The sequence below is a fragment of the Syngnathoides biaculeatus genome, chromosome 2 (assembly GCF_019802595.1).
Source record: "Syngnathoides biaculeatus isolate LvHL_M chromosome 2, ASM1980259v1, whole genome shotgun sequence".
In the NCBI taxonomy this organism is placed as follows: Eukaryota; Metazoa; Chordata; class Actinopteri; order Syngnathiformes; family Syngnathidae; genus Syngnathoides; species Syngnathoides biaculeatus.
In genome coordinates, this window is record NC_084641.1 from 29,288,399 (window position 1) to 29,300,516 (window position 12,118).

A 12,118-nucleotide genomic window follows, 5' to 3' on the forward strand; every position below is an offset into this window, starting at 1 on the left:
GGCGGGCGGAACATCAACGCACACGGCACAGGTTCAAAGCGTGCCGGCCGATGACGTCGACAAAAAACTGGACTGCGCACAGGCCCCTTTCACGCGGTAATTCGGCTTCAACTTCCAGCCGTGGCAAAACGTTGCTTTTTGGTAATATTTCACGTGAAAGTTGACGTCCTTTGACATCCTTACAATTGTACATTGTGAAACATAATAATATCGAATTTAATTGGAACATGTTACATTTAGCTTTTTTTTTTTTTTTGCACTCTTGGCTGTCAAAACCGTGCAGGCGGTCGCAAAGAAGTAACTTTTCACCGCTAGGTGTGTCTCAGCTTAAAGGTCCACTGTCATGAAATGCATCATTTGTAGTACGTTGTTAATGAAAGCAGGAAGTGACGTACGGGGCAGGCGCCCACTCAAGTGTTCTCGTTTGCTAGTTTTACCTGCGGGAAGGTAGCTCGTTGTTCCTTCGTGTTAGCCAAAATGCCGGCTCGTTATATTTCTGGATATTGTTCGAACTTTCGGGAGGATGGATTCGCTCTTCATACTTTAAAAAAAAAAAAGACCCGGTTTGGATTTGCGCGGGTGCAAAGGACGAGAGCTACTAAAAAAAATAAAATAAGAGAGAGAAGTCAGGGATGCTAAATGTGTCGGTACCCGTCACCGCTGAGCACGGGTTCGGCAGCGCCTCCTCCGCCGCGATGAGCCAACCCGGCCGAAGCCATCCGCGGCCCACCCAGATGGCTCATACATACCGTCTGGGAGTCTGTTGTAAATTAGAAGTGATCCGCATATCATCTAAATATGGCTCAAAAACGATAAGAGTAATACTGCCCCGGTCACTTCACTCGATTGTGTCCGTGGCGGACGACTTCGGCGACGTCTCGTCCACGGCGGACGGCTTTAGCCGGGCTGGTTCATACATACTGTCTGGGAGTCCGTTGTAAGTCAGAAGCGATCCGCACATCATCTAAATATGGCTCGAAACGAAACAATAGGGTAATATTGCCCCAGTCACTTCACTCGATTGTGTCCACGCCGGACGGCTTCAGCCGAGCTTCCTCATACATACTTGTCTTTGAGTCTGTTGTTAGTTAGAAGTAATCCGCATATCATCTAAATATGGCTGGAAACGAAAGGCTAATAATTCTCTGGTCACGTCACTCGATTGTGAGATGTTCTCTTCTTCGAAAAGGGCTTCCGTGTCCCATATTAGGTGGCACGGCGTGTTTTCAATATCGAACGTCGCAGTGTGACGTCATGAACAGACGTTGCAGGCAAGATGGCCGCCACTGGGATGTCGAGTGAGACTTCCGCAACTTTGCGCAGGGATGACGCGCTTCTCCTCTCATATTTATTTTTTCGTATAGACATTGAAGTGAATAATATTATATGTATTTTTCACTACAATATCTAGACGCAAGACACTTGAACTTTAACCTTCATAATTAATTATTATATATTCATCGCATCATTTTTCAGAACAATGTGCGTATGGTTAGCATACTTTTTGCCCTGACCGGAAGTCAGAGCCTGTTGACCATGGCGGAACCATTGATGGATGCAGAGCGCGCAGTCCAGTTTTTATCCTACGTCGTCGGCGCTGGCAGAAGTGGAGGCGACCGCTAAAGGCGCCATTTTTACTCATTTATTTATCCATTTTTTTTCATTTATTTTACCTCGCTTTTATATATACGCCGATAAGGAGACGTCTCCAATCTCGTAGTAGTGTAGTGTTTTCATAACCGCTGACCTCTCACCTCAATGACGTGGAAGATGGCCTCCTGGTAGCTGGGCAGGCTGGAAAAGGAACTTTTGCAAAAATTTGCCGTGAAATCGCGGAAAGGCCGCAAAGCGTCAGTTTTGATCTGCGATTAAAAAAAAAAATAGAGTACGTTCTAGAAATTCGGTTGTCTTTGGCGCACTGCGGCACAAAAACAACAGGTTACATCTTAGCAGTCATCAAACCTTTGAGTAGGTTCCATCTCCGAACCACTCGATCCTGCGCAAAGCTTTCGGCGCAAACGTCTTCTTCCACGGGATGACCAAACCGGGCCACCAGGGGCAGCCCTCGATTTTCCCCCACACGAGCTCTCCGGCCAGAAAGCCTTTCCCGTCCTGAGGAGGGAACACGCAGGTGATGCCCGACAGCGATCAAAGTCTTTTCGGCTTTGTAAACCCAACAAAGACCGTGATCTGGTAGACGGACCTGGTAGGCCGCTTTCCGTTGTGTCCTGAACGCTTTATGGCGGCGCGAGGGCGCTCGTTCCTGGGGAGAAAAAAAAAATAAATAAATAAATATGAGCGGAGAGCGTTTTATTCAAGCGCAAAGTTGCGGAAGTCTCACTGGACGTCCCGGTGGCGGCCGTATGGCCTGCGACGTCATCAGCAGACGGATGGAAGACGCGGAAAAACGTACCTTCTCGCCAGAGTCGTCGCTCTCTCCACGCGCGTCGTCGTGTTTGTTGTTTATGTTCAGGTCTAAGGAAATAATGACAAATAGAATTTATTATCTCGACCTTCACATGTTCTGTAAAATGATGCAGTCTGCTCAAAAGGTTGAATCGTTTCATTCCGGCAGCGGTCGGAGAATTCGTCGCCGTCTTAGCAGTCACGTGGGCAGAGAAATACATGATTTTACACGACTTATCGTGTATTTCATACCTTTTAGTTTAGTGAGGAGTACGTGACACGGCTTTATCGCGCTCATGTAGCGCTCGTTCCGTTCTGGAAAAAGACAAAATGGAAATATGGAACACTCCGAAAGCGCTCAATATGATCACTTCTATTTCATTTACAATTTGCTTCATTTTTAAGTCGGGCGATACGTTAAATTCAATGACGAAAACGCGCGTTTCAAGCGAAGAAGCAATTTCAACGACGGCAAAGAACACGTAAACGACCTCATTAGTTAATTATGAAATGACAGCCGCTACCTCGTGCTGCTTTTTTGTCATCGGCGCCGTCCGACATGGGTTCGTCGTTGCTCTCCGTGACGCCTTCGCTGTCGCGCAGAGATTCTTTATCTCCATTTTCCAGGGGCTGAAACAGGAAGGGAATACCGTAATTCGCGGCCGACAGAGCGCACCTGCGTTTGAGCCAACGAGGCTATGCAGAAAGAGTTTCATGCTAGCGCGGTGCTACCGTTAGCGGGGGCGGGGGGGCAAGTGTTAGAGCGGCGCTAGCGTGATGCTTAGCGTGGCAATAGCGTTAAACTCTGTGTACCGAGGCTTATAACCAAGTGCACTAACGCCAGCGCCGCGCTACCACTAGCGCCGCATCACCGCATAAACCACAGGGTTGAAAGCGTGCGAAAAAAAAGTCGGAAGTTACGGTACTTGCATTCAACGAGGAACCCAAAGAGAAGGAACAGGTCGCGCGTTCACAGTGTAACAGCGTTCGCGACGGGCTAATTCCGCTGTTCTTCGGTTTTGCCATTCACTTGGCGTTTGGATCCATCCCCAGAGCACGAGTCAAGGTCCCAAAGTGGTTTTGAAAGCTTCAGCGTCTCATCTGCGAACCCGTCGTGGGAAAGCTGCGTGCGAATCACCCGAGGCAGCAAAATCCCATTTTAACGACTACATTCGGCGTTTAGTAAATTGTATCGATTCCCGCTCAGTGACGGTATTGATACTCGACAGACTGGCGACCAGTTCAGGGTGTACCCTACCTCCTTCCTGCCTGTCGATAGCTGGGTTGGCTCCAGCACTGCCGCCACCCTTGTGAGGATAAGCGGCCAAGAAAATGGACGGATGGGTTATGAAAAAGTCTTTTTAAATTAAAAATACAGAAGAACTCGCTGCTAAAATGGACGCCCGAGATCTCTTCCAAGATGTTCAAGGGCCCGACCCACAGTCAAGGGCGCACGCAAAACATGGTCATCTCTACGGATGTCGACATTTTGTCTGTTGACACTAAGGACTTGGCTATTTCAAATTATTTCTCCGTATTCTGTGCTATTACAGGTCCTCCCCTAAGGTCAGCTCTGCCTCCATTACTCCAAAACCTCGGCGGACTGATGAGATTCCGACCCGACTTTTAACAGTCCGATCAAATCAACGACTAAAACTGCCTCCTACCGTCTGAGGAACGCATCCAGACTGAAGGCTTGCAATGTGCCAAGCAGACAGGGACGAGATCATCCACGCTTTTATCTCAAGTAGACTTGACTATTGTAATGGTCTTCGGGGCAAATGTCAGATTAATTGGATATAAAGTTATCTCGTACTTCTTCTCTTGGTTGTTTTCAATTCTTCTTGGCTTAATGCGATGCATTCAAGAGTCCCATCGGGTGCCACGGAAACTTTTGCTATGATGTACTTAAACCCCATTGGGTGCCGTGGAAACACCGTAGCAACGCAGAAGACGACATAAAGACTGACGATCTCGAGAGGATGATGAAGACATCGCAAAGAAGCCCGTTGGCTACTTTTGTCACATTTGCTTTATTGTGATGCGGACCGCGCCAAGGAACACAAATGAGGATTTGTGGAGATTCTGAAAGAGACGCAGTCCACATTGTCCTCGCGAGCCAGAAGTTCCCCTTGTCTTCCTTTCTTGAGAAGTTGTACTTTAAATTTCCTGGGTCGCGTGAGCTGAGCTATCACTGGATGCTAAACCACCAGACACGTCACTGACCATGTCCCAGAAGAAGCTGTTCCCGACTAAGCAAAAAAAAAAAAAACTCTCCCAAAATTGGAACGCTGCAGCTCGGGACCACCAGGAACTAAGACTTCAGACCATGTCACTCCAATTCTAAAGTCTCGACACTGACTTGCGGGCAGCTTTCGAATACATTTGAAAGTTCTGCTACTGTCGCTGAGAAACACGGAGTTTCACCTCTCTCCCAAGATTCTCTATTGGGTTTAGGTCAGGAGACTGGTTCGGCCACGCCAGAACCTTGATGGGCGTCTCACGGAGCCACTCCTTGGTTTTCCTGGCTGCGGTCTTCGGGTCATTCGGGACCCATCTTTAAAACACCCCATAAGCATGATGCTACCCCCCCGTGCTTCACAGTAGGGACGGTGTTCTTGGGATGGAACTCATCATTGGTCTTCCTCCAAACATTTCGGTCTCATCTGAGCACAAAACTTTCTCCCATGACTCCTCTGGATCAAATGCTAAGTGGAGGAAAACTCAACTCTCGATTGAATCTGACCTGGACAGACTAAGTCTTTGTAAAGTGAACCAAGAGTCCGTCTCGGGGCTCGACAGCAAACATTTCACTTCTGTCGACAATTGCAAACTCACAGCGCCGCCGCTTCAATGGTTTGCCAATCTCCATCGCCGACGGCGGACCCACGAAAGTCTTTGGTTGATTTGCAAAATGACATTCGTGCATTTCGCAGAACGCCGGCGTGTAAATATTCACCAAATGTATCGATTAAAAAAAAAAAAAAAAAGGGAAATTTACCTTTTTACAAGGGTTGCCATTCTCTCCAAGCGGCCCGTCGCGTATCTCGTTTATGCCTGAGAAAAACACACTTTTATTATCTTGTCCTTCACACGTTACGATCGCACAACTTTTGGTTTATTCGTCTCCTCCGGAACATCTGCACCAGTTTCGCGTTATAATTCCTTGAAGATCGACGCTTACCGCATCTGGAGCGACTCTTGCTAACGTGCAGTACAGTACACGGATATTACTGGATACAGAGCAGAGAACTGCGTACAACCAAAAACCTTCACGAGACTTTACTTGGATTTCTTACCTTTTAATTTGGAAAGGGCTATTTGACATGGCTTTATAGCTCTCATATAGATCTTATTCAGTTCTAAAAATACAAAAATAAATCACTGAAATATGCTACACCAGCTGAGATAACACAAAGATGCCAACATATTTAATATGTAGAACTGTCGATCGTGAGGCACGGTGGCTCAGCTGGCTCACGCGTTGGCCTCACAGTTCTGAGGACCCGGTTCAAGCCCGGCCCCAGCGCTGTGGCGTTTGCATGTTCTCCTAGTGCCTTGGACCCTCGTGAGGATAAGCAGCAAAGAATATGGATGGACGCAAATTGTAATTTTGGTGTCAATTTACAAGCTGATTCGAAGAGTGGCATTACCATCCGGATGATGTCCAGCCATCCATCCATTTTTCTTAGCCGCTTATCCTCACGAGTGTCGCGGGAGTGCTGGAGCCTATCGCAGGTGTCGTCGGGCTACACCCTGAACTGGTCGCCAGTCAATCCCAAGGCAAATGGATACAAACAGCCGCACTCACAATCACACCTTGGGGCAATTTCGAGTGTCCAATTAATATTGCGTGTTTTTTGGAATGTGGGAGGCAACCGGAGCGCCCGGAGAAAAGCCACGCAGGCACGGGGAGAAGACGCAAACTCCACACAGGCGGGGCCTGGATCGAACCCGGGACCTCAGAACTTGTGAGGCCAACGCGTTCCAGCTGCTCCAATGAAAATGAAATGAAAAATGAATGGATTGAAAGATGACGCTCATGTTTCCAAAAGAGGTTGCGCAAAGACGTCAAGAACACATAAAAACCATCGAGCGTCACCCCAATAAACGCAGCAATGAATTGACAGCGGCTGCACTTTTCGGACTTTGTTACCTTGTGCCGTTTTCCTGCTATCGCCGCTCTCCGTCAAGCCTTCACTCTCGCCGCCTTGGTCGCCGATTTCCAGGTCCTCGAATAAGAAATAAGCGCATTTAATAAAAGCACACAGAAAACAAGCAAGTGTAGTACGACTTCTCTCGATATAACGTTCGGTACGATCTGCCGGCAAAACGCCGTCAATCGCATCTCCAGCGGTGGGTTCATTTTGGTCCCCGCGTTCAATGCAAACAAAAGAATCTGCAGACATTTGACTGTCTGCGAGCGTGACAAACTTCATCCAAGGGGTTCCCTCCACATTTTTGTACTTTTAAAAACGTGGTGGCGGTGGCGGCGCTTCACCGTTTGAAAAGCAGCCACTCACATTTGTAAAATGTACAGCTGTGGTCGGTCATGCCCGCACGTATAAAGTTGCGGGTTCTGTTTGTAATTATGAGTGTAGCCCTTTAAGAGTGGAGGGGGGCGGTGTCAGGTAAACCAGGAAGTAGAAGTAGGCTGAGGAGCAGAGACCGTGTGGCTGTGGTTCACTGCACTGGATCGGTTTTCTCGTGCGCTGAGTGCGCGCGACAAGTGCGCAATTGCGCAGTGGCGCAGCTTAGAGGGAACATTGGGTCAAGACTACACAAACTAAGCGACGTCTTTCAATATCTATGTATTTCTACACGTAAAAAATTTTACATGCGTGATTTTTCGCGATGGCGCACGGGCGCAGACGCGCCTGTCACATCACAGTGATTGTGAAAAGAGTTGTGTCGAAAGATTGGTGAAGTTGAAAAAGGTAGTAATCAGAAAATGGATCATTTTGAGAGAGGGGAAAAAAACTATTGTGTTCTTTATGCACAAAAAAAAACCAACATGATTTTAGGATCTGGTTTTTGTTACCTATTAGTACGACATGTTCTCGATTGAGCGGTGTTTTGAAAAATAAAACAAAAAGATGAGGGCGATCTACCTTGCTGAGGGCCAGTGGGCCGCTTTTCTTGGGTGTGCCGACTTTCGTGGGCTGGTCCTGTTTAGCGCCGCCTAATAAACACAAAATGCAATTCCAGCCAACACCGCGATCCTGACTTTACCCCGCGAAGATGGAAAATTACTTTTTGCCGAGCAGCTCGACGGCAGGTACAGGCTGATCTCGCGGTTGTCGCGAGCGTTCACCGCGTCGTATTCTTCCTCTGTGGCGTTGGCCGCGTAGAAGGCTTTGAACCATAAGAGGAACTCAAAGTTGATTTTAAAATCCCCCTTTATGAGCTCATCAGATGGAATTTTCTGGAGGAAAACAAAGACGCTGTGAAACGTTTAGCTCTGAGACTGACACGTCCAAAAGATTACAACCAGCACGAGTATCCAGTTGCGCTATAGAGCTCGCGCACCGAGATCATAAAATCGGACTTTTGTATACGTCGCCATATTGCCGCTCGAGCTAACCGTCGCTCAACGCTAAATCAGTTAGAGATTACGCGGAAATATGTCTTGTAGCACGACGCCCAGAGTCTTCTCCGATCCCGTCAGACATTTAGAAGGTGAAAATAAACGACGGTACGTGGAAAAATTAGATAAACTTGGCATAGGGGACCCGGATTTCATGCCGAAGTCGGATGTTTTTGCCGATAAGAAATGTGACTGTTAATTGGCTTCCGTTTGTCTTGGACGACCGGATCTACACGCGTACTTGGTGAGTAAGTCGTCGAGATTTACACGGGAAAAATTTGAAAGCGTAAAAAAGTCTGGACGCATACAAATACCTCATTGGAATAAATCCGACACAGTGACGGGTTGACGGCTCGTGAACGCGGAAGCGTAATCGGCTACGCGTTAACCTTTGCCGGAATCCGTCAATCTTTTCAGATAGTATTCAATACAAATACCAATATTTAAATAAATGACCCCTGGTTTTACACAAACTCGCATTCATTAACTATGATTGGAAAAAAAAAAAAAAAAAACGAGGACGGGGAGTCCGCTCCTCCGTACACGGAAGCGTATTGCGTCCACACTCACGCCTCTAAACCTCTCTGCGACAAACGTTTTGTTTATTTATTTCGAGTCAGTTTGGCATTATAAATTCTTCGTAATTTGATATGAGGAATAATCCCCACCTGAAATGACGCGATCGCTACGCTACACAGGCGCGTGTGTATTTTGGTCGGGCACGTTTAATTGCCGAAATCCATCGATCGTTTCAGCCGGTATTCCATAGAATGACCTCTTTGAATATTTGTCTCGTCTGTTGTGACAACCAACAGCGCAACAGTTCTCGGGTATTGTAAATATTCTCGTTCGGTTCGACGTCCCCCACAATGTCGAGCAGCCCTTTTTGACCTGCAATATGGCGCCGTGAAAACGGTGACATCACGTGCACGAGCTCTGTAATGACGATGTTGTGTATTCTGCACAAGGCGATTATAATTTGCGCTCCCACGATAGTTGGTGTCTGTTAGAAACCATTTCGTGTAGTAAGTAAGTAAGTCGATAAAAACGTTTTTTTGCACATAGAAACCGGGGGTCACCAACTAGTTTGAAATTGACAAAATTTGGAGATATTTCGTAATAGCGCGACAGCATTCTCACAACAATGAACATTTTTGCGATATGCTCAAATTTCTGAAGGCACGAGTTTGAAGGACATCAAACGTGATCAGTACACAAACGGGGGCTAGCTAAGAATTTCCTTGAAATCCCAAACGTGCGGATTTAAGCTAATGCAAAGGCTACCCTTGTGATGTGGTTCTTGGTGAAGGCCTCTTGGAGGAGACCGTAGTTGTGCTTGCAGTCGTGCTCGGCCTTCGCGTCAAACTTGACCTTGGTCATGTCGATTGAGCCCGGGATGACGCAGTCCATGATCTGGCAGTGACACGCACCTGAAATATGTATTACGCGATTGAACGGACACAAACAGGGGGGCGGCGTGAGGCTAAAACTCGAAGTGTGCTGTTCGGATCGAGACGACGACGAAGTACCTGAACATACGTGCTGCAAGCGGCAGAATTTGGTCTTCAGGAGAGTGTTGAGCCACGTCAGCAAATCCAACCAGTCCGTCTCATGAGGGAACGGGTCTGGGCTCACGATCAGCCTTTTGCTCATCTTGCTGATCGCCAGGAAGTAAAGAAAACAAGAAGCAAATGGCGGATAACGTCCGTCACGCCGCTGTACTATATCTTGCCTCAATTTACTCCCGAATGAAATCCCGGCCGGTTTACTTAAAACCGGTACTGGATTTTCCGGTTTACAAGTCGCGACTGATGTGTGCATTTTTTTTCTAACGGCCGCAAGGGGGCACTCGAGCAGAAAAGGTAAGCGCGAGACCGGTGGAATGTATGTGCCGGGGGAAGTGACTTTTGCCGGTCCGGCGCATGATAGCGCTGCGCTGGCGTGTTACTGCTGTGTCTCAGTGATTTTTACCGGTATGTTTTTTTGTTTAACCAGCGGTTTTAGCGTTAGCTTTAGTCAGAAACTCTTTCTGTGTACCGTCTTTCTTTGTAAATATCTCGTTTTTCAATGCGGGTACTTAGCGGCTTTTACACAGCTGCAGCGTATCTATGTACCAAATGGTATTTCCTTTGGGTGCCGGTACTGGGTGAGGCTTACAACCAGGTGCGCTGCGTAAACCGGGAATTGCCGTATATTATTCTCTCGTATGAATGGCAAGAGAGTTATCGTACCAGCTTTAATTGCTCCGCCTGTCGCTTTACATCGCTGACATAGATAGCTGAACAAACGTGCATTACCTGAAGTGTACAAATATTTACATTTCCAGAACAATTCAGTGAAATTGGATCAGTGCAAGTACCAGGACCAAAAGCAAAATGTGAATTTGAGCCCGTCAAGCCAGCGGCAGCAAATCGTGGGCACGTTCCGTGTTTGTGGAAGCCAATGGACGGGTTTCCAACTACGCCATCTTGAGGTCAGAGAACACAGGTGGTAGGTGAAGCGTGAAGTTTTTTTTTTTTTCTATCGTTAATTCATCCGATTGGTCGAAGGGCGGTGGTGACACACAAGATGGCGTAGATGGAAACTTATCCATTGGCAACGACCTTTACACGTTGTCCTCCATTCAGTTGCAGAATCACAAGTGAACTGGGATGAACCATGGGTGTGTCCCCCCCCCCCCCCATGATTCTTTAATGTTCCGTTTTCACGCCAAAAAAAAAAAAAAAAAGCAAACTTGAAGAAAATCGGTGAAGAAACGAGCAAGTTTACGAATTGTTTTTATTTTTATGCATTGCCTTTTTGGGAACATTGCCCTTACAAACATGGCCGCCACCCAAACACCTCGGTTTACAGGTCTGGTCCAAGACGCACGCTAATCTGGTGTTTTTCTTCATATCTAGGGCCAACCCGCTCAGAGGAGTTTTCGTCTTTAAGACTTTTTTTCTGCACGAATCTCGTACCTGAAGTCTCGCGAGGTTTTTTTGTTTTTGTTACCACGAGTTTCCATCCTGGTGCTGCTTCATTCAAACTACAGAACACAAATACTGAGTTAGGACTAGACCGCAACCCCAAGTTGACAACGCCAAAATCGTTTTTCTATTCTGTTTTACTCCCGAACCGTGCAGTGATTTTTAAATGCTTCTTTTTGCTTACTTGATTTAAAAAGTAAAAAAAAAAAAAAAAAAGTGGCCACTAGTACACGTGCATGCACTCGTTATTACACTAACCGGCATGAAGACAATAAAAAGTAGGATGCTCGATTGTATTTCCTTTCCGTGGTTAAAAGTAAATATCTCCAAAAGTTGTTATCAAAATGCAAACTTCGTCTTGCCGCTTTTTCGTGCGTCGGGTGGTCATTTGTTACAACGAGAAGAAGAATTAAAAAAAAAAACTGTTGAACAATGAAAACGAGGCGATCATACATGTTTGTGTGTTTGAGAATATCCACTGAAATCGCGAGACTTACGAGTCGCCTTCGCCTCTTCCAAGTAAATTTTGCTCCTGACACGAGTCCCGGCAGGCCGTGGAAGCTACTTTGAGCTCGGTTGACCCTCCTCGCTCTGCGGCGGAGCTCAAAAAGAAGAAGTGTGGAGGCGTCCCCAAAAAAAAAAAAAAAAAAAAAAAAAAACACGCACAAACACAAAAGAGGGCGTGGCCAGTTGCGCTTAGACTCGGGGTTGTCAACCCACGGCTCCACAGTTGTATGTGGCACTTTCATTCTTTTGCTGTGGCTTCCAGAGACGTGGGAAAATACACCCTTCTTCTTCTTCTTCTTTTCCTTTCGGCTTGTCCCGTACGGGGTTGCCACAGCGTGTCATCTTTTTCCTCGTGCAATTTCTTCGCCAACACCCACTTTCCTCATGTCCGTCCACACAACATCCATCAACCTTCTCTTCGGTCTTCCTCTTGGTTTCTCTTCCTTCGCAGCTCCATCCTTACCATCCTCCTACCAATTTGCTCACTCTTTCGCCTCTGGACAAGTCCAAACCATCGAAGTCTGCTCTCTCTCGAACCTTGTCTCCAAAACATCCAACTTTGGCTGTCCCTCAAATGAGCTCATTTCTAATCCGATCCAACCTGGTCACTCCGAGCGAGAACCTCAACATCTTCATTTCTGCCACCTCC

At 47.0% G+C, this 12,118-nt stretch overlaps 2 protein-coding genes across 2 annotated transcripts in view; one reads left to right on the top strand and one right to left on the bottom strand.

Moving 5' to 3' along the window:
• LOC133514348 (uncharacterized protein C6orf226 homolog) overlaps positions 1-4,166 on the top strand; it is a 32,203-nt gene extending 28,037 nt beyond the window's left edge. The window contains exon 4 of the mRNA XM_061845997.1: positions 3,960-4,166. Coding sequence (XP_061701981.1) covers positions 3,960-3,971 — 12 coding nt within the window. The 3' untranslated portion in view covers positions 3,972-4,166. The remainder of the gene's footprint in view (positions 1-3,959) is intronic.
• LOC133514327 (DNA (cytosine-5)-methyltransferase 3C-like) overlaps positions 1-11,586 on the bottom strand; it is a 28,365-nt gene extending 16,779 nt beyond the window's left edge. The window contains exons 1-13 of the mRNA XM_061845937.1: positions 11,460-11,586; positions 9,523-9,650; positions 9,278-9,423; positions 7,660-7,831; positions 7,518-7,588; positions 6,563-6,638; positions 5,408-5,463; positions 2,931-3,036; positions 2,659-2,721; positions 2,414-2,475; positions 2,204-2,263; positions 1,963-2,112; positions 1,755-1,862 (exon numbers count right to left, since the gene is read on the bottom strand). Coding sequence (XP_061701921.1) covers positions 1,755-1,862; positions 1,963-2,112; positions 2,204-2,263; positions 2,414-2,475; positions 2,659-2,721; positions 2,931-3,036; positions 5,408-5,463; positions 6,563-6,638; positions 7,518-7,588; positions 7,660-7,831; positions 9,278-9,423; positions 9,523-9,646 — 1,194 coding nt within the window. The 5' untranslated portion in view covers positions 9,647-9,650; positions 11,460-11,586. The remainder of the gene's footprint in view (positions 1-1,754; positions 1,863-1,962; positions 2,113-2,203; positions 2,264-2,413; positions 2,476-2,658; positions 2,722-2,930; positions 3,037-5,407; positions 5,464-6,562; positions 6,639-7,517; positions 7,589-7,659; positions 7,832-9,277; positions 9,424-9,522; positions 9,651-11,459) is intronic.
• Positions 11,587-12,118: the final 532 nt, after the last annotated feature.